At 44.6% G+C, this 25,463-nt stretch overlaps 1 protein-coding gene across 2 annotated transcripts in view; it reads right to left on the reverse strand.

The window, feature by feature from the left end:
* Positions 1-2,477: 2,477 nt before the first annotated feature.
* The window catches only part of COLEC12 (collectin subfamily member 12), a 182,495-nt gene continuing 159,509 nt past the window's right edge, over positions 2,478-25,463 (reverse strand). For both annotated transcript variants that reach the window (XM_032152679.2, XM_032152680.3), the window contains 5 exons: positions 18,733-19,221; positions 16,993-17,129; positions 15,651-15,760; positions 5,617-5,762; positions 2,478-4,011 (listed from right to left, as the gene is read on the reverse strand). In XM_032152679.2, coding sequence (XP_032008570.1) covers positions 3,992-4,011; positions 5,617-5,762; positions 15,651-15,760; positions 16,993-17,129; positions 18,733-19,221 — 902 coding nt within the window. In that variant the 3' untranslated portion in view covers positions 2,478-3,991. The remainder of the gene's footprint in view (positions 4,012-5,616; positions 5,763-15,650; positions 15,761-16,992; positions 17,130-18,732; positions 19,222-25,463) is intronic.

Below are 25,463 nucleotides of genomic sequence, written 5' to 3' on the forward strand. Positions count from 1 at the left end.
CCTCCCCAGTAGCTAATTTTTGTAACACCACCATGCCCAGCTAATTTTTGTATTTTTTGTAGAGATGGGGTTTCACCATGATAGACAGGCTGGCCTTGAGTTCCTGGGCCTGAGCCATCATCCCATCTTGGCCTCCCAAAGTGCTGGGATTACAGGCGTAAGCCACCATGCCTGGCCTCTCTCTTAATTCAGTGTTTTAGGCTTTTCAGCTAACCTGTAGATTATTTAACGCAGTGAAGGGGGTTTCTCTTTTATTATCCAGAGCACTTGGTACAGGAGTCAGTTCTACCTCCAGGTGGGGTTTGTTGGGAAAGGATTCAGATGAGAAGTGATGCTTCAGCTGAGTCTTAAAGGAGGTATTTTCCAGGTAAAAGAGGCAGGGAAAGAAAACCCAGGGGGAGTCTGGAGGTGAGAAAGAGGCTAGTGGAAGGTGCAGGTGCAGTCTGGCTGTGCTAGTGCCAGGACATGTGTGATGGGTCCCAGCTGGAAAGAAGGCTAGACTTGAAGTTGGGAACCAGGTACCAAGTGCCTTATGGCCCCTGCAGGTATGTCCTGAGGCCAACCAGGATCGTTTGGAAGATTTTAAGCCGAGAGTGAGAGGTAGGATGGACTCAGATTTGGGGACCTGAGTGGGGAACCTGATCAGATTTGCTTTTTGGAAAGTGACTGTGACAGATACGTGAGCCATGGGCAAGTCTTCAACCTAAGCCTCAGTTTCCTCATTTCTCAAGCAGGAACAATAGATGTGCATGAAGATTGGAAGAGATAATGTATGTGAAAAGTGGTATATGTCAACTATTATTACATGACTTTGAGTCGTGAATGAGTTAACATGCTTACTTTCTCAAGAAGAGATCAGCTTTGTCATCTGGGGCAAAATACATATGCTTGGTATTGTTTCTTGATTTATACAGCTGTTTCCTTAAACGTTTTTTTTTAAATGGGAGCAGCTATTACTATTTTTTGTCTGTTTCAGCTTAAACTCTGTTACAAAATGGAAGGAATGAGTTGTTGAACATTGATCGTAGAAAAGGAAAAGAAAGTTTTTATTTTTTGCCTTATTGTGCATTCATTTTTCAAAAGCCATTTCGAGTAAAAAACATTTTCTATCTTCTCATAGTAAGTAGCAACTCAGGTGCCTGAAGACCCCATCATATTTTACTAAAACTCTCCACTCCAAAAGAGCATCAGTTGTGTGTAGGCGAATAGAAACCTGTGTGCAGGCCGGGCACGGTGGCTCACACCTGTAATCCCAGCACTTTGGGAGGCCAAGGCAGGTGGATCACCTGAGGTCAGGAGTTTGAGACCAGCCTGGCCAAAATGGTGAAACACTGTCTCTACTAAAAATTCAAAAATTTGCCTGGCGTGGTGGTGCGCACCTGTAGTCCCTAAGCTACTGCAGAGGCTGAGGCGGGAGAGTCGCTTGAACCTGGGAGGCAGAGATTGCAGTGAGCCAAGATCGCGCCACTGCACTCCAGCCTGGGTGACAGAGCGAGACTCTGTCTTAAAAACAAAAACAAACAAAAAAAGAAACCTGGTATGTAAGTAGCTAAATATAGAGACGTACAGGAGGCATCTTGTAATGTGTGATTATTCATCTGATTTTATTCAGTGTGCCATTAAGAAGGACCCTTGCTTCTACAGAAAATTAGAACATTTTCAAAGCTTGCGTCTGAATCCTGTCTCACTACTCAGTAATGGAGTGACCCAGGAAACCACATCACCTCCCCAAGCCCCAGTCCCTGTGAAATGGGGAGTGTAGTTAAGACCTGCTTCCTAGGGCTGTTGGGAGGATCAGGTGAGACAATCTGATTGAAGGACTTGGACCAGTGCCTGATAAATAATAAGTACTTGGTAAGTTATTATTAGGGCTGGGAGAGGAATAACTTCAGCTGTGAAAGCTAATACTAGTCTACCCTGATGATGGCATCAGATACTTATTTTCAAGTTTCTTCTGAAGACAAATTTTAATTGACACTTGAAAAACAGGAAGAGCATGAAAAAGAGGACTCAGCATAGCCTCTAAAGGCTGTTGAGCCTGAAGAGGTATTGGAATGCGGTGCCTGCCTTGTGTTGCAGGCTTCAGCAGTTTAGGCCCAGATAACCGTGGGTCCCACCTGCCTGACAGCAGGGCACACAGGTGCTGAGCAGTTGGCCATTACTGGGCTGTGAAAACAGCATGAATGGGGAATGGGGATTGTGGGCAAAGCAGCACAGTCCACATGTCTGCAGGTGGGAAAGTCAAACTCTGTCTTTATTCTTTTACCATTTTATTTGGGATAGGTAGCAGCACTGCCTAGGAAGACCCTTGGGAGGGAGGAGAAGGAATCTTTTGGATGGAAATCTTACCTTTGAGTATCAGTTACATTTAATGCCTAGTTTCAGCCCTTTTCATATTAGACTTTCCAACAGCAAGTCAAGGAAAGTCAAGGAGTGGAAGGAAGATGGGCTCAGAGGAAAGGTTCTTTTTTTTTTTTTTGAGATGGAGTCTTGCTCTGTCACCCAGGCTGGAGTACAGTGGCGCGATCTTGGCTTCACTGCAATCTCTGCCTCCTGGGCTCAAGCGATTCTCCTGCCTCAGCCTCCTGAGTAGCTGGGATTACAGGCATGTGCCACTACGCCTGGCTAATTTTCATATTTTTAGTAGAGATGGGGTTTTGCCACGTTGGCCAGGCTGGTCTCGAACTCCTGACCTCAAGTGATCTGCCTGCCTCGGCCTCCCAAAGTGCTGGGATTACAGGTGTGAGCCACTGCGCCCAGCTGGAAAGGTTCTTTTAAGAGTTCCACAAAGTGGCCAAAAGTTTGTTCTTGCATTTCATCATGCGTATGCCTTGGAGTTACGTTTTTGGAATATGACTTAAGAAAACAAACTTTCCAGGTAACACGTAGCTGGTTCCCATCTTTCTAGCATCTCTGCCTTTGGCTGATGTGACGCCATACATTCCTGACGGTTAATGTCGGCTCTGTAGGGGTCTGATGCCAAGTACAGTCATAGCTCAGCCATGAAATAGGGCCTTCTAGATAGGCCAGATTCAGTGCCCTTCCCAACAGATGCCTCTCCATCCCCCACACCTCCCGACTCCACCAAAATGAAGTGGAAGCACGTCTTCAGTTGCCCACTTCTTCTGCGTCTGGTCAGGCACACGTCAAGAATGTTGGCTGGTGATGGGCTCAAGGCAGGCACAGCCCGCTTCACTGAGTCGTGCATGTGTGCAGGCTTGATTGACATTGGCAAAATCTGCAAGGATATTTCTAGATATTCCAAGTGATTGGTTCCTCTGAGGAAATGAAACATTAAAAAATATATATATATATATACATGTATATTTAATTATTTTCTTAAAACCACAATTGAAAAAATTCTTTGCCACTGGGTAGAATTAAATCTGACAGGAAACCCTAGGAGTTTTTATTAGTACTATTATTGTTTTCTTTGGCTCCATGTATTATGTCGGTAAAATGACAAAAACAAAAAGGAAAAAAATTATAAAAGACAAATATTTTGTACAAAAATACAAAGTTTTAAAAGCTCTTTAAGTATATTTCATATTATTACTAAAAGTTGGCCTATATATCTGTATGTCTGCATATTTTTCCTACACTTGGGATTTTAGAAACGTGTACTGTTTACACAGTATATGCTTAAGTTCTTCCTATAACTCAACAATCAATGATAGCCTTTTTCTGATTGGAGTGTTCCATACTTTGGAAGACATAATTTGTATAATCGCACAGTTACTGACGGAGGAGAATCTATGTGATTCAGTCCATGTGCGCAATGAAAATCAGCATATCACCCTGGGGAACATTTTAGTTCCCAAGTCTTTGGGTAATGACGGATGCTAAAAAACACTAGCTGTCAATTTTTTTTCAGTAATTGGTTTTCAGTGCTTTTTTTTTTTCAATCTGATGAGAAGGTGATGCAATTAGAAAGGAGTGTCCTTTGCCTTTGAGAGCTGAAAATTTGCTCATGTGATCCCATCACAGTCCATTATAATGCAGATGACAGTACTAAAAGAGAGAAATAAGAATGGGCATTAGTTTTTCTTAAATAATAAAGTTAATGTGCAATTCAAAAAAAAGGAACGTGTATTTTTATAGGACAGTGTCTAAAATACATCATTCAACAATGCTTATATTTTCAAAGAAATGTCTAGAAGATCTTATTCAGATGAAAAGCTAAGTTTCATTTTGAAAAGCCTATTCTGGGGAAGCCTGGTCCCTACTCATATCCCAAATGGCCAAACAAAGCATACAAAAGACAAATCTGAGTTACTTGTCACCATCAATTATAATCTCTTGTTTAGATATCTGTGTTTTTCCCCCTCAAATGACCCAGCTGTGAGTTCCTATGTGTCTTAAGGTCCCTAGCACTTGGACCAATGCCTGACACATCAAAGGTGCTCAATAACTGTCTGTTGAATGGCAATACGGATAATTTATGCCCCAGTTACTTCCAAAAATAGTTTGACCAAAATATATTTGAGGTTTTTGTTTACTGCCAACTTTTTAAATGAACAGCTTTATTGGAATATAATTCACAAATTGTATATTCACCCATTTAAAGCATATAATTCAGTGGTCTTTGGTATAGTCACAAAGTTATGCAATTTAGAACCAATCTAATCTAATTTTAGAACATTTCCATCACCCCAAAAGAAACCCCATACCCATTAGCATTCATTCCCCATTTCCTCCATGCCCTATCACAAACTTTTAATCTCATTCTGGTGAAGAAAACTAAGATGCCACATTCCAAAGAGGGTCGTGTGTTAAATGAAGCTTTAGATACATAGCCTTTGAAGTCAAGAAAATCTCCGAAAGTTGCTTTGGCTTATGAGCTTATAAGCAGCACAGACGATCTCCCTCTATTATGTATCACAGGATCTGGCCTATAGTAGATGCTCAATAGAGACACGTGGAATTGAATGCTTGGCCACCTGGATTAGCTGTGTATGAATGTCTACAGAAAAGAACTAACATTGGTGCTATATCTTTTTTCTTTTTTTTCTTTTTTCTTTTTTGAGATGGAGTTTCGCTCTCGTTACCCAGGCTGGAGTGCAAAGTGCGATCTCGACTGACCGCAACCTCTGCCTTCTGGGTTCAAGCGATTCTCCTGCCTCAGCCTCCTGAGTAGCTGGGATTACAGGCATGTACCACCACGCCCAGCTAATTTTGTAATTTTAGTAGAGATGGGGTTTCTCCATGTTGGTCAGACTGGTCTCAAACTCCCCAACTCAGGAGATTCACCTGCCTTGGCCTCCCAAAGTGCTGGGATTACAGGCGTGAGCCACTGTGCCTGGCTGGTGCTATATCTTAAAGAACAATTAACTCACAATATAAGATACTTACCTGGGTCAGTTAGTTTAGCATTCGTTGAGTACTTCCTACGTGTGAGGCACATTTATTAACTTATTTAAATCTTCACAACAATCTCGTGAAGAAGATGCTATTACTATTCCCCTGAGGTTAATCACCTGCCCAGTTAACAAATGGCATAACCAGGACTGAAACCTAATTGCAGAGCCTGTATTCAGGGCCCTTGTACTCACCACCCCTCAGCCTTTCATAGGACATAAGCTGGCAGCTCCCTCTTAAATCCCATCTACTGCTCACCTGTCTCCCTGTCTTTTTCGCAAATGAAGTTATTGACGTCTTCACATTGGAAATCGTTCCACTGCCCAGCATAAATCAACCCAGCACAGTCTTCTCCTGGCCCGTGGCCATGACCCCAGTTATCCGGTTGTCCAGCTTTCCAATTTCTTTTAGCAAAACAGAAATTGAATGTTATTTGCACAGTAATGCAGAGCTTTTCTTTACTCAAGAGCAGCAGAGAAATATAAAAAAACAAAATTGAAGCATGTCATTTATCCTGGAATGAAAATGCAGTTTAAAAAGCAGTACGTGCTCTTATTCAGAGAAAGGAGGAGCTGTTTTGCAGAGTAATGCATAATGCAGCATCTCCCTGCAGGCTTGTGATCTTTGCTACCACGAACCAAACTCACTAGGCTGGTTCATCACAATGCGGAGGGAGCGAATCTTGCTTTGGGACAGTTAGATGAATGACTTTCTAATGTGTACTGGAATGCTGACTTCTGGGCATGAGTGTATGTATGTGTGTGAATATCTATTCATTATGAGGACATGATACACACACACACACACACACACACACACACACACACACACGGTCTTGTGAGAACCCAGAGGGACCTTGTACATTTCAATATCTTGCCTCTAACAAGTCCAAGAGCCAGGAAGAGAAAGTGAAAGACTTTTGATATACATTTACAAGAACCTACAATTACAAATAACTGGTTATGATTGCCTGGGTGAGTTGTAGAAGGTTGATTGCTTTAGAAAGAAATAGTAACTTAATCTTACTGAAAATGACTCCTATATTTCACTCCCTTTTTTGGGAGAGAAATTCTTAAAAACAAGTTTTCTTTAGGATGAGTTCACATGGGCCTTGTTAACTTGGATGCTGCTGCTCAGAACAGCACTTTGCCAGGGATAACAGTTCTTGATTCCGTTTCCATGAATAAATCAGGTGTGCTTCCAGACTCACCCCTTGAAGGTTCAATCTTGTCTAAGAAGCAGATTCATGCACAGAAGCTTGTGGCTGCTGCCTGAGAGGACAAGCCTGCCTCACGTAGAGGGTCTGGAAGAACATCTGCAGCGGAGGGTGCTTCCCATATGACTCATTACCGCACCGGCCACAGGGTGTCCTTGAGTCACCCGAGGAGACAGCCTGTATGGCCCTGCATCTTTGGACAATAACACCCACAAAACCAAAGGGCAGCGGGAAAGGACATTTGAAGTTTATAGTCAAAGGGTGGGGACAGGGTAGAACTGACTCCCCCACACCAAATGTGTATTTTGGGATTTAAAAAAAATGAGTATGAAGGCTGGGCGTGGTGGCTCATGCCTGTAATCCCAGCACTTTGGGAGGCTGAGGCAGATGGATCACCTGAGGTCAGGAGTTCGAGACCAGCCTGGCCAACATGGCGAAACCCTGTCTCTACCAAAAAATACAAAAATTAGCTGGGCATGGTGGCGGGCACCTGTAGTCCCAGCTACCTGGGAGGCTGAAGCAGGAGAATCACTTGAATCCAGGAGGTGGAGGTTTGCAGTGAGCCAAGATCATGCTACTGCACTCCAGCCTGGGTGACAGAGTGAGGCTCCATCTCAAAAAAAAAAAAAAATATATATATATATATATTATATATATTAATTGAGTGGCCTCAATTAAATAAACCTAGTGATAAAAGAGAATTCAGAGGAAACCATCGATTGGTGAGAGTAAAAATGGAATGCTACTTAGAAGGGAGAGTTAGAAAATAGTCTCTCACTCACTCACTCACTCACTCATTCACACCAAGGCATCCATAGCACTCCTGCTATGAGCCAGGTATCATCTGGATGATGGCAACATAGCAGTGCAGAGAAGAGACAAAGTCCCAACTCTTACAGCTTACATAACAGATGAGCCACAATGAGTTCAAAATCTCAGCCTGTGACAATCTCAGCCTGACGCCAAATAGAGATGAAGTTGGAAGGAAAAGTAGTTTACTTTCACATTTGGTTTTTTGTGTAACTCTTTCCACCTTGTGAGATTCTTCTGGAAATGTCAACAATGCCTGAGTAGTTTGATCTTGTGGACGTACATCTCGTTCATTTCTGCCAGTAATATGAAGGGGTTTGATTCCATTTTTGTTTATAAAATTTGAGATCTATGATTCCTGAATGTATAATGATAGGATATTTGATATTCTTGACTTCTCAGTTAATTGGGAAATTGTATAAATATGACTTCTTTGGGCTTAGAAGTCCTGCTTAATATTTTCCCCTTGCGTTTCCTTTTAAGTCATTTTAAGTTAAATAAATAAAAAGGATGTATCAACCGGGCAGAGAAATAACTGAGTGATAAGAAAGGAGATAATCTTTATCACCTTTCTCCATTTGTTTTTCCAGGTCACTGGAATTCTTCACATACAGTGCTGAAGGCTTTCCTTAAGACTAAAAGCAGAATGCAGTTCTGTCACCATAGGCGGAGGTGACTGCAGTAGGCCAGAATGGGTGGAAAGTGGGTAGCCTGAAGCCAGACTGAAGGAACAATTTATTCTGTGGGCTGACCACCCAGAGTCTCAAAGCATCCTTTGGCAAAGCTAAAATCACATGGAGTGATTTGTGGCGAAACCCCTGCATGTTTTGCATGTTTATAAACAGTCTGCATGTTTATAATAAAATAGAGCATAACGTGTCAAATAAGCAAAATGTATATATTTTGGAGAAGAATGTCAGCTTAAATAGTGCCTTAACCTCATTCACAGGTAGATTCTGGCAAGATGAATGGCTGAAGTCTGGGACTCAAAGCCCTGAATTCTACATTATCATACACATGTCACAGAAGTGAGCAGTAGCAGCACATACATGTACTTGGACATCACACTCTGAGTACACCAGGAATCTTGGAAATGCTTGGACTGATTGCTCCAGTAAGCTGGAAACACACACACACATCAAATACATATATCTAAATATAAGACATTTGGAATAGGATTTAGAGGCTGGGCACGGTGGCTCACACCTGTAATCCCAGCCCTTTGGGAGGCCGAGGTGGGTGGATCACCTGAGGTCAGTAGTTCAAGACCAGCCTGGCCAACATGGCGAAACCCCATCTCTACTAAAAATACAAAAATTAGCCAGGCCTGGTGGCAGGTGCCTGGAGTCCCAGCTACTCGGGAGTCTGAGGCACGAGAATCGCTTGAACCCAGGAGGTGAAGGTCGTAGTGACCCAAGATCATGCCACTGTACTCCATCCTGGGTGACAAAGCGAGTCTCCATCTCAAAAGAAAAAAAATAGGATTTAGAATACAGGACCATAGAATGAAAGAGCCTGGAACAGAACCTTTAATATCTTCTAATTCAGCCTAGCGCAGTGGCTCACACTGTAATCCCAGCACTTCAGGAGGCTAAGGCAGGAGGATCGCTTGAGCCTGGGAGTTCAAGACCAGCCTTGGCAACACAGTGAGACCCCCCCATCTCTATAAAAAATTTAAAATGAATTAGCCAGGTATGGTAGCTGATGCCAGAAGTCCCAGCTACTCAGGAGACTAAAGTAGGAGGATCACTTAAGCCTGGGAGGTTGAGGCTGCAGTGAGCCATGATTGTGCCACTGCACTCCAGCCTGGACAACAGAATGAGACCATCTTAAAAAATAAAACACAAAAAACTGAAAACACAATGTATGATATTATATGGAGCAGTCTGCACAGACAGAAAGGCACCACATTTTATCTTTGTGATGTCAAGATGAAAGCTGTGACTCGTAACGTGACAGCATACTTCCACCAAATGAGGTCCTGTGGACAGAGGAACAGAAGAGCTTCTAGTGCGTTTAGGGAGATTCTCAGGAAGACTGTCACATCTCTGGTGATCTAAAGTGGGTAACTGCAAGCAGGGTAGGCAAGAGAGGCCTTAAAAACCTCCCTTAGCATTCTGCTCCGAGCAGGTGGGCAGTACCGAGGTCCCATATGCGTCTGGCTCCCGCAGGTCTAGCAGGCAGCCTCCATTAACAATGATAGTCTGCCCAATGACATGCTTACACCTATACTCATTACACCAAGAGTAAAAGGATCAGCCTTTTTTTTTTTTTGAGACAGAATCTTGTTCTGTCTCGGAAAAAAAAAAAAAAAGAAAGAAAAAAAGCCAAGGCTGGAATGCAGAGGTGTGATCACAGCTCACTGCAACTGCAGCCTCAACCTCCCAAGCTCAAGTGATCCTCTCACCTCAGCCTCCTGAATACCTGGGACCACAGATGCACACCCGCACACTCAGCTAATTTTTAAGTTTTTTGTAGAGATGGGGTCTTACTATGTTGCTCAGGCTGGTCTCGAACTCCTGGGCTCAAGCAATCCTCCCGCCTTGGCCTCCCAAAGGAAGAGATCAACTTTGACATGTTCCTGGTTTTATAGATCCTTTCTACTGTTGGTCTTTCTATTTCACTGCTTTCCAGTCTTTATTATTTCCTTCCTTTGACTTACTTAGGGATTAATTTGTTGTTCTTTTTCTACCCTGGTAAAGTGGAAGCTTAGATAATTGATTTGCAACCTTTAAACAATGTTTCTAATATATGTATTTTAAAACTACAAATGTCCCTTTCTAAATACTATTTTAGCTGCATCCCACGGATTTTGATATGTTTTCATCTTCTTTGAAACATTTTCAGATTTCCTTTGTGATTTTTTTCTTTGACACATGGGTTATTTAGAAATGTGTGGTTTAAAATAATTGGGATTTTACAGATATTTTTCTGTCTATGTCTAATTTAATTATTTTGGCCAGAAAACGTACTCTATATAGTTCTAGTTCCTTTTTTTTTTTGAGATGGAGTCTCGCTCTGTCACCCAGGCTGGAGTGCTGTGGTGCGATCTCAGCTCACTGCAACCTCTGCCTCCCAGGTCCAAGCAGTTCTCCTGCCTCAGCCTCCCGAGTAGCTGGGATTACAGGCACCTGCCACCACGCCTGGCTAATGTTTTTTACTTTTAGTAGAGATGGGGTTTCACCATGTTGGCCTGGCTGGTCTCGAACTCTTGGCCTCAGGTGATCCACCTGCCTTGGCCTCCCAAAGTGCTGGGATTACAGGCGTGAGCCATCGTGCCTGGCCTGATAGTTCTAGTTTTTTAAAATTTATCGAGACTTATTTTATGGCCCAGAATATAGTTCATCTTGGTCAATGTACCACATGCACCTGAAAAGAATATGTATTTGCAGATGTTGGGTAAAACATCCCACAAGTATCAATTAAGTCAAGTTAGTTGATTGTGTCTACTATATCCCTATCAATTTTTCCATCAGTAATGGAGAGGGGAATGTTGAAATCTCCTTTGAAGGCCTGTTCTTTGCTGTATCCACAGTTAGGGTTGCTATGCTCTATTGACTGTGACATGGCCCTGGAAACCTGCCTTTTTAAAACACGATCCCAGTGACGACTGCTCACTCATACTGCTGCCCCCACACTCCAGAAAAGATCCTGCAGGCCAGCACAGAGGCTGGCTCATGGCAGACACTTCAAGATAATTCATCAAATGTTATCATGAGACTGTGGCCCAATGGACTCTAATCTCCAGTCAGGGGCTGGGTGTTGACCAAGAATGAAGTTTCATAGGACCTGGTGAAATGAGAAGAATAAGGACAATGTGTGTGTGTGAATGTAAGATGGCCAGCCGTCTCTTCTTGGAAATAATTATAGGTTTATTATTTTTTTTTAATGCTGAGATCTGCTGATTGGTATTTTCTAAAAGCCTTATCCTTAATTGGCAAATAAAATCCTGCTGATCTGTGTCAGCGCTGCCAACCTTTCTTTTGAAATTGTATTGGTGTGTGGATCCAAAGCATCTGGGGACCCATCCTTGGAACTGTCCTGGGCCATTGCAGATGGCATCTCACGCCACCCTTTCCCCTCAGCTGGTCCTGTCCTGCTGCAGTGCAGAAAGAGCCATAAGATTCAGCAAGTCAGGTTGAGTGTTTCATGGGAAATAAGCCTGAGCTCAATCTGTGTGTCCCCTAAGCCTTTGGCTTCTGTTTCATGTCACTATTGCCTTCTGTCTGTTCCAGCACTCTCTTTCTCAACCAGGTCTCAGCATGAAAAATGAGGTGAGGCCAAGACGCAGAGGAGAGAGCCTTTTATCCCTCGTCTATTTGCTCTTTAACAGTAACCACAAAACCCGCAAACTGTTTTAAAAGGATTGTATGTGTGTTGGGAGAAAAGAATAAGGGGAAAGCAGAGGTACTTAATTCTTCTTAGCCTGGGCAAGGGATGGGATGGTGCCAGGCCCATTGACTTCCATTTTTTGGAATAGTTTAAGAAGGACTGGTGCTAACTCTTCTTTGAATGTTTGGTAGAATTTGGCTGTGAAGTGTCTGGTCCTGGGCTTATTTTTTGGAAGGTTTCTGATTGCTACTTCAATCTCCTTATTTGTTATTAGGCTGGCCAGGCTATTTCTTCCTTTTCTTTCCTCGTTTTTTCAAGAGATGGGGTCTTGCTCTGTTGCTCAGGCTGGTCTTGAACTCCTGGCTTCAAACGATACTCCCACCTCAGCCTATGCTTTCTATTTCTTCTGGATCCAGTCTTGGTAGGCTGTAGGTTTCTAGGAATTTATCCATTCCTCTAGGCTATCCAATTTGTTGGTGAATAATTGTTCATAATAGTCTCTTGCGATGATCTGTTCCAGAAATCACTGCTGGCGGCAGGGGAAAGGGAGGTGGATGGGCCAATGCTTGGAGGCCACAGATGCAAAGACGAGGAGAGTAAAAGTGAGTCTGACTAGGAGGAGACATATTTGGGGCGGTTTATACTGGTGGGAGACCCCTGAGAGCCTGAAGCCCAGTCCCCATTCCCAGGCCATGCAGAGAACGTTTTTCTTGTCTTCTTCACAAACCTGTTGTGGGACTTGAGTGAGACACTGTGTGGACATCCCAATCAGGATACTGTAAAATATATACACTCTATGTGGTATTTATCTGCAACTGCTAACTAATATGATAATAATTACCATGATAATAGCAATAACATACCAACACCAGCAGGTACTATTTCTTGAGCACTTCCTATGTGCCAAGCCCTCGACTAAATGCTTTGCATACAGACATCACACTTTATTTTCACAATACTGACATAGGTATTTTGGAAAATTCATCTTATAAATGGGGACATGGGGGTTTTGCAGAGTTGAGTAACTCACATGAGGCCTTGCAGCTTTGAGTGTTGCTGGGTCAAGGCCCAGAACCCCGATCTTGTTGATGCTAGAGCATGCACTCCCTCCCTTGACTGCACTGGCTTTCTTTCTAGTTTGTGCAATGTTTATTATTACATGTCAAATTAAATTAGCCTTTGGTTATTGAGACCTCATAACATGCCTGTCTTAACTTATTCTTGCTTTTAAAATTTGATCCTGGGGATTTTTATGTTTCTATGTATTCCTTTGGGTGGAAAACGAGAAGCACAGTCTGTGTGGTGGCTGGGGTGCAGAAGCTGAGGATTTAGGAGGCTCCAAAATGGCTGTGGTTGGGGATTGGGTGCCCAGTAAGGTGTCTGGTGACGTCATTCTTCTCAGGTCCTGGGTACCAAGCCGGTGCGCTCCATCCAAATCATATAATTCTTGCTGGACCCCAGGGAAGAGGAGAAAAATTTCACATTGGGAGAGCTGGCGTAGACAGTAATGTTCCTGCTCAATCCATTCCATATGGGCCAATCCAGTTTTTTTCTTGGGGAAAGGCTTAAGATTGAATTTCTTAGTGAGTCTAACCCAGACCTTTGTGCATTTATGGCAGTGAAAAAAGTGGAGAAGATGATTTTTTGTTTCAGCTTCTCCCAACTCTCTTAAAAAAAAAAAAAAAAAAAAGACCACGGTGCTCTCGGCTGTCAAAAAAGCAGAATTTTGTCTTTTTAAAAAAACAGTCTCTGTCTCCCATCCCATCCCCAGCTCCAATCTTCTACAGCTACTGTTTTAGATGGTGATTCCTGCAACTGTTTTGAGTCTCCTAAAGTGCATCCTTGCTGTGCTGGGCACTTTCCTTGGCTTGTCAGGCAAATTCTCAAGTGGCAGAGTATGCCAGGGAGTACCCCTTCCTCTCCCCAGGACAGGCACAGAGGAGCAGATGAGTCTCTGACAGGCTTGCAGCAGATATCCACTTGCCCTTAAGGGCAGTCTGAGGCTCACCTTCAGGGCAGACCTAAAATCTTCTAATGTTCCAAATCAATATTTGGCCACGTGTTTATTTTTTATAAAGAGCTGGCCTGGCTAGGTGCGGTGGCTCATACCTCTGATCCTAGTGCTTTGGGAGGCCAAGGTGGGAGGATCACTTGAGGCTGGGAGTTTGAGACCAACCAGAGCAACATAGTGGAACACGTCTATACAAAAACTTTAAAAATTAGCCGGGTGTGCTGATGTGCACCTGTGATTCCAGGGACTCGGGAGTCTGAGGTGGGAGGATTGCTTGAGCTGGGGAGATAAGAGGCTGCAGTGAGCCATGATCATGCCACTGCCCTTCAGCCTAGGCAACAGAGTGAGACCATGTCTCTTAAAGACAAACAAACAAAAACAAAAGAGAGATGGCCTTATTCTGGTTTCCTCCTTTATCCTCTGATCCTACTCACATGGAGAATTTGAAAGTACAAAAGAGCCTGTTTATCCAAATGCACATGCACACACACATAGGGACATTTAAAAAACTCGATCTGGCTTTTCCATCACCTCTGACCCTCCTCCCTGCTGCTCGGCTGATACAGAGCTAGGCCTCCATGCCCATGAGACTCTCTTAGGCCTGAAACACCCTTGTTTTCTCCTCTCCTGGGACAGCCCCAGAGGCCACACCGTGGACTCTGCCTAGTGCTCAGAAGGTGCTTCCAATGCGGTGACGCTCTTGTGCCTGGTGGAGCCTCTGCAGGGTTGGCCTCTCTGTCTCCAGCAAACTAAAGGTTACTCAGAGGGTTTTTTTTTTTTTTTTAAATAAATTCTGCTTCATTTGTTATAGTTCCTTGCAATTTTCACACCCCTTAGAGACAAAGCCAGAGTACGGAGATGTGAAAATCAAACTGATACAATACAGTCATTGTTAGATCTTTGGGTAGAATTAGGGAAGGAGCTAACACCCCCTGGGGTAGGATGAGGCCCTGGAGACTTCTAGGTTATCTGAGAAGGTACCTCAAAGTGATTCTATTCTTTGTTGCATAGAACTTAGGTCACATGGGACTTATGGGGAATCTTCAAACCTCTAGGGGATGGTTATCCCGCAAATGCAACTTTGTTTGTAGTGTATTTTAACTTACTATGTGTAGGAAAATCACACATTTGTAGTTTTTTTTTTCTTTTTTCTTTTTTGAATAGAGTCTTGCTCTGTGACCCAGGCTGGAGTGCAGTGGCAAGATCTCAGCTTGCTACAACCTCCGCCTCCTGGGTTTAGGCAATTCTTCTGCCTCAGCCTCCTGATTGGCTGGCATTACACGCATGTGCCACCATATCCGGCTAATTTTTGTATTTTTTTTTTAGTAGAGACGAGATTTCGCCATGTTGGCCAGGCTGGTCTCGAACTCCAGACCTCAAGTGATCCGCGCACCTCAGCCTCCCAAAGTGCTGGGATTACAAGCGTGAGCCACTGTGCCCAGCCAGGAAAATTACACATCCGTAGTTTCTAATCACACTCTGCCTAGAAGCCCAACTAGGGGTCAGGGGCACCCACAGTGTGATCCTGAAGGGAGCTCCCCAGTCCTTGGAAACACGCCTGGGGCAAACGCTGAACATGCCTGAGGTTGCCTGGTCTTCATCAGCCTTCCCCATAGCATTTGAAGAAAATGCCTTGGCCAGAAGTATTATGCTGTGTGGTTTTATGAGTTTCATGATTTCTTTCTTAGAAATGAAAAAAAATTCACTCCATGAAAAGAAGAAAGGAAAGCCTTATTTGACAGCGTATCGACTGTCAACCACGATTTCCCCAGGGGAAATATGCAACTGGTACCAGGAGCCCCGGTTTGGGAGGAGCGTCTAGGACACGAGGTCATTAAGGGAGAAACTGTTGGGAGTCGGGCAAGAAGTGACAACAGAACAGTGAGAGCCTGACCACCAATCTGGAAGCCTCTGAGTACTTACTTGTAGTCTGGAGATGTCCCATCCAGCCACTTCCATTCATTTTCACGCTCTGAGTCTGTGAGGCCGATCCAGTGGCTCTCTCTCCCTACCATCTGTTTTTTTAGCCATTGCTGAAAAACAAAGCAGGGATGGTGCGTGACTATTTTTCAGAACAGATGTCTCAGGCCTTTTTCTTTTATTTAACATTTAGAAAAAAGGACAATTTAAAAGAGGATGGTTGTCAGAATGTGTAGCCTGCTTTTGCTTTCTGCTTTTTTCTTGCTACTTGCTTTGTTTTGCGCTGTTTGGGGGGCTTTTGACTTTTTTCCTCTTACAAGTTTACAATGGATGTTAAAGTGAGGCTCTTCCTCTAAATCACTCAGACAACCCAATGAATGTCCATTGGTCCCACTTCCTCCTACCACCCACCCATTTCTCCCATGTCTTAATCATAGGAATAGTCATGATATTCTTGGGCACTTCCTCTGGGCTGGGCCCCACGTGCAGTGTGTTGCACGTAGTGTGTCTTCAAGCTTTTATAACAACCCATTGAACAAACATGAGAAGTAGCTGAGCTGGGCTTGGGCCCTGGTCTGTGTATTCTAAAGCCCAGGTGCTTGGTCACTCTCTGCCGTGTGCTCATTCCAGTCAGTTACTACAGGAAACATCTGTTTACAGGATCATGTCTGCTGGAGATAACTTAGGGAGAAGGGAGGAGGCCACTGAAATTGGTGTGGTATCAAAGAAAGCGCTGCATTGTTGCTAGACGGACTGCAGTTTTGGTCTCAGTCTGCATAAACCTTGCTGGGCCTCAGTTTTCCCATCTGTCAAATGAGGATAATAATGATACCTATGTTCTAGGGTTGTTGTGAGGTTTAAGGGAGAAAATGCCTCGCACAGTGCCTGGCATATAGAGGGGGTCTAATGGGTGGACACTAGCATTATCATATGTGGGCTCTGCCTCCTCAGGCTTCTTCGCTCTTCCTGACTCCTCTGGGGCCATGCGTGGTCCCTTGCACCCCACTCCATCCCTACAGTGTTCATGCCTCTCTCTGTCCCCACAGGTGCCTGGTGGCAGCCCTCAAGCTTCTCTGCATTACAATTATTTCAAAAGCCACCAGAAGGAGCCACACATCTCCAGGCTTGATAGGCAATATCTTCCAGGAAGAATCATGAAGATACAATTCCAATGCCATGAATGCTTCTAGCCACTGGATAAAACCCAAATCTCTATAATGTTACCTCCCATGTTTACGTGACTAGGAATTCGTGATATCTCTGAATCCCCAACAAGCCTGCAATTTCCAGATGTAAACTATCCTTAAATTATAGTTTTCCCCAACCAAGTATGTGGCAGGCATACCTGTTCCTCTCTAGTGTTTATGAAAACAAGATGTGAAGACTTGTCTTCACAGAAAAGCTTAGCATCCTCAAAAATTTCTTTCTCAACCGAAAAATAGTAGCATTTGTCTGTGAAGTTCTTCCAGTGAGGCGGGCAGCCTAGGAATGCAAAAGTGGAAAACATTGATTAAAAAATCACAGAAAGCACTCTGCCTTTCTTCAGCTGTGTTTCAGAGGCCAAAACTGTGGTCCTGCTGGGAGCAGCCTGAGCGTCCCTGCATGAGGCCCATAGCTAACGTTCAGGGACGTGCTCGCAGCAAGCATGAGCCCAGAGTGGACTGCAGAGCACAAGCCAAAACCACATAATCTGGAAAAGATCTTTGACTGGGTCTTTGTTCTTCCGTGTCTGGATCCGTCTTCACAATGACAGAAATCACAGAAGCAACAACAAGAAGTAGGGCAGGCACAGATGTGCAGCGTCAGTCTGGAATCATATGGAACCTAGGAACAGTTGGATGTGAGAACCCAGCACCAAAACTGGGCTCATGGATCAACAAAGATAACCCAGGCCTCACCGACCAAAATCAAGTAGAATAGGGATTGGGTCGAAGGAGAGAAAAATAGGCTTGGTTGCTAACCAAACATTCGAGTTTTGCCAAAGGTTTAACTATCAAAAGACTAGAAGGCATCATAACATCTAACACCTTCCCAAAAAGAAATTAAATGCAGTCATCAATAGCAGAGGGTTCCATCCGCATGTTGATGGAGCTAACCGAGGAAGCCCATCTATCCCCAGAGTGAGGATGTAAAACGAGGGAAGAGAGGTCAGGGCGGCCAGCCGCAGGCTTCCCTGAAGGAAATGTTTTGCGTTGTGCTTGTCTTCTGAGGGCTGGCTCCTATAAATAAACAAGTGCAAGAGCCGGGTGCGGTGGCCCACACCTGGAATCCCAGCACTTTGCAAGACTGAGGCGGGAGGGTTGCTTGAGGCCAGGAGTTCAAGACCAGCCTGGGCAACATAGCAAGACCCTGTCTCTACAAAAATGAAAATAAAAAATTAGCCAGGTATGGTGGCACACCCTTGTGGTCCCAGCTATGCGGGAGTCTGAGTGGGAAGATCACCTAAGCCCAGGAGGTCAAAGCTGCAGTGAGCCATGTTTGCACTACTTCGCTCCGTCATTCCAGCCTGGGTGACGGAGTGAGACCCTGTCCCATACATACATACATACATAATACATAAAACAAATGAGTGCTAGAGAACCTGATGGCGTTTAGAGAGAAACACATGCCTGGTATGGAGGCGTGTTTTGGCAGCAGGGCTCCTGTGCCAGCCCCTATGATGCCTTTGCTGTTAAATAATATGGAGCAGGGGACAAGACGTGGTGGCTCACACCTGCAATCCCAGCACTTTGGGAGACAAAGGTAGGTGGATCACTTGAGGCCAGGAGTTTGAGACCAGCCTGGCCAACATGGTGAAACCCCCTCTCTACTAAAAATACAAAACTTAGCTGGCTGTGGTGGCACACGCTTGTAGTCCCAGCTACGTGGGAGGCTAAGGCAGGAGAATCACTTGAACCCAGGATGTGGAGGTTGCAGTAAGCCGAGATCACGCCACTGCACTCTAGCCTGGGCAACAGAGTGAGACCCTGTCTCAAAACAAAAACAAAGACAAATAACATGGGTGGGGCCACACACTGGGGGTTGGCTCAGTCTCAAGCACATGCACTGCCCTGTCCCCCCGGCTAGAGGGAGGGCTCGGACTTACCATTGTCCTCCGGTGCCGGGGTTGGCTCATTCTGCAGGGCCAGGGGCACCACTGCTCCTGATGGGCCAGGAGGGCCGGGGGGGCCCTTGGGGCCTGGCATGCCTGGTACCCCAGGCAAGCCTGGCAGTCCCCTAGGTCCAGGCACCCCAGGCTCCCCCACAGTGCCCTGTAGTCCCTGGAAGCCAGGAGGGCCCTGCGGGCCGGGGAGTCCTTCTTTGCCTGGTGAGCCCGGGGGGCCTGGGTCCCCACTGGGGCCCTGAGGGCCGGGCTTCCCAGGGGAACCACGGGAGCCTTTGGGGCCCTGGGAGCCTTTAGATCCTTTGCCGCCACGTTCTCCGGGGGGACCAGCTGGTCCAATTGGGCCTCTCTCACCCGCAGGGCCAGGCGGTCCAGGCTCCCCCTTCTCTCCTTTCTGTCCCTTGTTGCCAGTTGGACCAGGGGGTCCCTGGGATCCTCTGTCACCTTTTGGACCCCTGGGGCCTGGTGGACCTAAAATATATAAAAAAAAGTGTCAACATGAAATCCACTGCAAATGACAGTTATGAACAATTTTTCTTCTTATAAAATCTCCAAATTAAAAAAACCTACCATACAAAATATATACATTAGGGAAAGATTTTTATCATACTACTGTTGACTGTTATGGGCTAAATTATGTAATCTTCTAAATTCTTATGCTGAAGTCCTAACCTGCAGCACCTCAGGATGGGACTTATTTAGAGACACGGCCTTTACAGAGGTCATCGAGTTAAAATGAAGTGACATGAGTGACCCTAATCCAACAGGACTGGTGTCCTTAAAGAAGAGGGGATTAGGTCACAGACACATAGAGGAAAGATTGCTTGAGGACACAGGGAGAAGATGGACTCCTGCAAACCAAAGAGGGAGGCCTCGGAGGAAACAGCACTGCCAACACCTTGGTCTTGGACTTGCGGCCTTCAGAACCGTAAGGAAAGAAATGTCTGTTGTTTAAGCCTCCCAGTCTGTGTACTTTGTTATGGCAGCCCGAGCAAGCCAATATACTGTGTGTTCTTCAGTAAGCTCACCCTTCCTCTTCAAGCTTTTAGAATGTATTGTAACAGTGCACAACTTTTTAGTGCCCCACTGATGTCCTTCATGGTGACACTGACAGCCAGGGGCTTATTCTTCACAGTGACTCACACGATTAAACTGGGTTCTCTTAGTCACCTGGGCCTATGTTGTCATCAGCAGGAAAGTTGTGCAGACCAGGATCAGGATTTCCTCTTATTTATTTCCTCTTTTCCTTAATTTGATAAATATTTATTAAAGACCTATTATATGACAAGCACCGTGTTAAGGTATTGTGGGATAAAGAACTGAAGGAGACCAAAAAATGCCATCAAGTGTTCAGAGACATTGATGTATTAATTCTCTCCCCATAACCAAGCGTATAACTTCCCTATAAGCTTCCTCTCTGTTGTACCCCAGCTGGCATGCCTGTGCTGTCCACCAAAGCTGTGGGGGTGCTGCTGTCCTTAGGGCTGGGCCTCACTCACCCATGGGCCAGCTCAGAGGGACGGGAGGTCTCTGTGGGAAAGCCTGGTGGGGCTTTGCTGCCCATTGTGGACAGGTGTCCAAACTCTCTAGGTGGGTTTGTAAGTCTAATAATACACATAGGAAGGTAGGCTAGAGAAAAAGGTAATGTGGACCATCTAATTGGGAAGAAAAGCAAATAATGCTCATTCCCATCATCCCATAAAGAGGCCCATGTAACACAGGATTGTTTTTCTTTCTTTAATTTCTCAGGGGTAACAGGAGATTTCACACAAATAATCCCCTACCAGGAACTGTATAGTGAATGACAATTTTCAGGGTACTTTCACATACATACATTATGCCACCTGACCTTGCCTGTGCGGTAGAATTCTCATTGCACAGATGAGGACATGTAGGGCCAGAGATGCCAAACTATTTGTTCGAGGATACTTAGCTACTAGGAACAGATACCAAGGAGAGTAAGACATGGTCAGTCACAATCTAGTAGTGGAGCTGGGGCATGAACTCAGGTCTTCTGATGTTGAAATGAATGAATCTTTAGAGTTTCTGAAATCTCACAATTCTGCATGAATAAGTAAAAGGCCACACTTACTCTCTCTCTCGCTCTTTTTTTAGAGACAGAGTCTCACTCTTTTTTTTTAGAGACAGTCTCACTGTCACCCAGGCTGGAGCAGAGTGGCATGATCATAGCTCACTGCAACTTTGCACTCTTGGGCTGAAGCAATCCTCCAACCTCAGCTTCCTCCCGTGTAGCTGGGACTACAGGCTTGTGCCACACTGCCTGCGTTTTTTTTTTTTAATTTTTAATTTTTTTGTAGAGATGGGGGTCTCACTATGTTGCCCAGGCTGACCTCGAATTCCTGGCTTCAAGCGATCCTCCCCATCGGACTCTCAAAGTGCTGGGATTGCAGGTGTGAGCCACTGTGCCTGGCCTTACTTTTTCTACAGAAGCAGAAAGCCTCTAAAGTTAGAAGGATAGAAGTGCTGGAGCAATGGAGGATGGATGGCAGATCTACCCTAAGTTCCTTTATCCCTCTTGCTCTTTGTCCTCCCTCTCCCATAGGTCTGAGGACAGAACCATGAAGCAACTCTTCCCACCTCTGTAGGGGGATCTCCCTGTCTCCCTCCCCACCCTAGGTCTTAATGGATGTCTACTGTACCCTAATATCCATGGCTCCCAGTCAAGCCAATCCATCTGTGTTCTCTCTTAACAGAAGCTTAGGCTCTGGACTTAGTTTGCTTATGTAAGGCTACCCATATGTTGCTCACAGATTTATTAACAGGACCCTCTTCCAGTGGTAAGAGAGTTTACGCTAATGGCAAGGACTGGCCTAAATGCATTATTTCTAGTGTTATCTGCTCCATAAATGGGAGTCTTTAGAAGACTTAGGGATGAAGTCACTTCTACCTAGACCCATGTCACTGACCTCTGCCCACAGCTCCTGTTGACTCCTCCTTGTCTTCAACAACCCTGGACTCTGGGTCCTTATTTGCACCTGCTACTGAAGGGTCCATTTTCTCTGGTTCTGCCAGCACCTCTAACCTGCGTGTCTACAGCTGAACTTCTTGTCTCTTTGCTGTGCGTGTTCTCCTTCCATCATCCCTTCTCCCATCACATTGCCACAATCTCTTTTCCTCGCCCTGACCCTGGTCATGACCCTAGTGTGGGCTCTCTTCTTCCCACCTCTCTCTGTCTTTTTTGGAAGGTGTTCACAGTAACTTCTTAATTCATCTTCCTACCTGTGATTCCTCTCCATTCATTCCACTCTGACTTTTGTCTTCCTTAAGCCCAGCTCTGATCTCCACTTGCTCAAGAATATGCAGCCCCACCTGATCAGTTGGGCATGAAGGCTCCTCCCAACCTAGTCTCGCCTGTGTTTATTCCATCCTCCTTTGTATTTTCCACACATCTCTTCTCTGACAATTTCCTCTGCCCATGTCCTTCTGTAAAATTCCTGGCATCCTCCCAGGCCACTTCAGATGGAAGTTTTCTCTTCTTCTCTTTTAGTCCTTGTTTGTTCAACTCAAGACCCTTCTCCATGTCTAGCCCCTTGTAGGGTCTGGCCCATAGTCACTATTAAGCAAGTATTTATCAAATACATGCGCATCATGGTTAAAAAGTCCAGCACTCTAATGCTCACATTTTGTGCCCCAGGTGAGATCAGTAGGGACAGGTTTTTGGGGAAGGGTGACCTGCCTGGTGCCCTGCATCTTATAATCTCTGTATCAGGTGGGCTGTGACTGCCACTATGAAATAATCATAAGGAGATCCATCTTTCCTTGCTACTGACCCTCATGAATTAATCCAGTGGGTCTCCACATCCACAGTTGGACTTTTTTTCTGCCTAACCTGGTCAGGCTCACCTAAATAGCCTATGCCATTTAGTAAAGATAGGGAAGGCAGACGTTTTGCTGCCAGATCTATCTCCTTTAAAAAAGTAACTTAGTGCCTCTGTGTAGTTGGGAAATAGCATCCCAGAGATGAATAGTGGTGAAGGTGTCACGTACGTTCCCCGACAATGGACGTAGCATTATGGATAGTTCTAGGGAAAAAATACTGACAATTTAGGCCAAAACAAAACAAAAAATTCTAGTACATGTGGAATAACTGCAAAATTAAAAGAAACTTTTTTCTCGACTATTTCTGTTTTACTTATGTTCTGTGTTTAACTTTAGGAAATCCAAATAATGAAGATGGCATATTGGGAAATTCAAGTGTTTTAAGAAATAATCTTTAGCTTTATTCTCTTAATTTTTTTTCTAATAATTTGTGTTTCTCCATCACTCACATCTGGGGTTGGTGCTATCCTTGCAAGTTATGGGAAATGAGTTTACCTTTGACCATGAAAGAGGGACTGATCACAGGCTTGTGTCTGCTCGGACAGACTGCTGGTGGGGGGAGTTGTATTTCTTCCAGAATACCTTCTTCTAGCTTGTGACAGAGTTCCAAAGATACAACTCTCCCTTCCTCTCCTGACATGAATCCAAGGCCTCCCTCACCTGGGGTGACAGCTTTTCATTCATCCTATTTCTTTCTGGGGTAGGGTAGTTTATGGTGTTCAGCTGTTTTCCTCTGGACTGGAAGTGGCTATTAAATCTCCCCACCCAGTCAATGTGTAAGTTGTGGCTTATGTGAAGAACGACATCAAACGTGGATCCCACAGACAGCACAAGATTCCAGCAGGTGCTAATCTCCAGATCTTGTGAAGGAAGGGAGTAAATATTGGGGGGAAACGAACGTTCTTGCCGTTGATAAGGATCTCCAGTTCTACTTGTGATTGATTTCCCAGCTGGATTAATATAAAAACCAAATTTCCCCATCCGAAATACTACATCCATCTTAAATAGGTTACCTGTCTTTCTCTTAATCAGATAAGGCTTAATACTCCTGGCTGTGGCTAAACTGGCAAGCCCACTGTGATTGGTGTCTTCCATTACAGCTGCCCCAGCCTTCCAAAAACCACAAAGGAGCTGGCACTCTCTGCCCTCAGATGCTGGGTTAGGGCAAAACATATTCTATGTGTCTTATAGATCAGGAGATTCACATAATCTACTTTGGCTCATTAAGACAGGCTAGAAATTTCCTGGATTTTTTTTCCTTTAAAAAAATCATTGACAAAAAGAGCTAAAGCCATTTAAAAAGTCAATACTGGCTCCTCATAAAAAAGTAGATTATTAATGCCAGGGTTCGTTTTCCTCTAGGACCCGGGATGCTGGCACTGCTGATTAGCATCTGGATGATCTCAGGCTTTGAGGTCTCACTTGAATCTTTTATTGGGCAGCTGTCAAGGTGAAAATAAAATGAAATAATGAAATAAAATAGAAGCTACCCTTAGTGCCTGAAAGCAAAAAAAAAAAAAAAAAAAAAAAAAGAACAGAGTATTTATGAGCTTGTGCAGCAACAACTTGAATTCGGAGTTGAGAAAACAGCAACGCCGCATGTGGAAACACATGATGTCCTACGTGGAAGGACATTTGAGGTTTGCTTTCAAACTTGACTGAAATTTTAACTCAATGTCAAGGCCAAGTATGGGTGGCTCACTGGCTCGGGTTTCTGAAATGCCAGGATACCCATGCGGCTGGTAAAGCTGTCACAAGCTCCAGAGATGCCTGAATATGAACAATACCAGAGCTCCAAGCAGCCCGGGGTTTGTGCTGTCAGTGACACCTCTACCCCACGGTCCCCAGGCCCCATGGTTTTGGGAGCCTTGAAAACCTGAATTTTCTAAATAAGCAGTTCAAAGAGGATGGAAGACTTTAAATCACTGTGCTGTTTGTGCTTTGGCAAACCAAACTGTAGGCCTGAGAAGTGCCCAGCCCAGTTTCCTACCCAAGAGAAGTTTCAAATGTGTTTTCCAACAAAACTCCTGGTGCTTAACAAAAGGAAGAGAAACCACTTCAATTCTTACTGCCATCCAAAATCTTAGAGACTCAATGTTAAGACCCGCTGGTGGTAAGACTGGAAGATAGACAAGGTGGAGGAAAAACAGTGATACAATCTGATACGTTTTTCTTCTCATTTAAAAATCTACTTTGAATGCACTTAAATTAATCAAATATTTATTAAATGCCTGCCATAGGAAAAAGTCATTGTGTTTCACTGAGGTGAAAGGAATGTACAGATTAAAAAGAAATACTGTTGGGCTTTTGGAAAGCCTCGGAAGCGCCTCGTCCACAGAGGAGGGTGTATTTAACCACTGTTTCTCGCCAACTGTCCATGGTCTGCTTCTGAGCCTGCTAATGGCTGCTCTCCGGGATCTCCAGCCATGCCGTCTTGTTTGGGGAATGGTGGGGATGAGGGAGCATCCTCATGAGGATGAGGGAGTGGTTGGCAATGGGAGGAACTGAGGCCCCTGCCTGACCCACATTGCACTGTCCCCTGTCCCATCAGCCTTCATGTGCACCTTTCAAGGTTCAGCTCAAATGTTAATCCCTACTGAAACTTTAACCAACTGCTCTGCTGTCAATAAACTCTGTCATTTCCACCTCCCCAAACATCTTATCTATTCATGGTGGAAGCATGAGTTTGCAACTAGACGGACCTGAGTTTGGTGCTGTCTGCCATTTACTAGTTGTTCGGCCTTGGATAAGTTACTCAGGCACTCTGCGTCTCAGTTCCCTCCCCTGCAAGTGGGGAATGTCAGTAACTCCCCCCTTAAAGAGCTGTAACAGTGAAAACTGACAATTTATCCAAGTGCTTAGCAGCGTGATTG

This window comes from Hylobates moloch, unplaced genomic scaffold, assembly GCF_009828535.3.
Source record: "Hylobates moloch isolate HMO894 unplaced genomic scaffold, HMol_V3 SCAFFOLD_5, whole genome shotgun sequence".
Lineage (NCBI taxonomy): Eukaryota > Metazoa > Chordata > Mammalia > Primates > Hylobatidae > Hylobates > Hylobates moloch.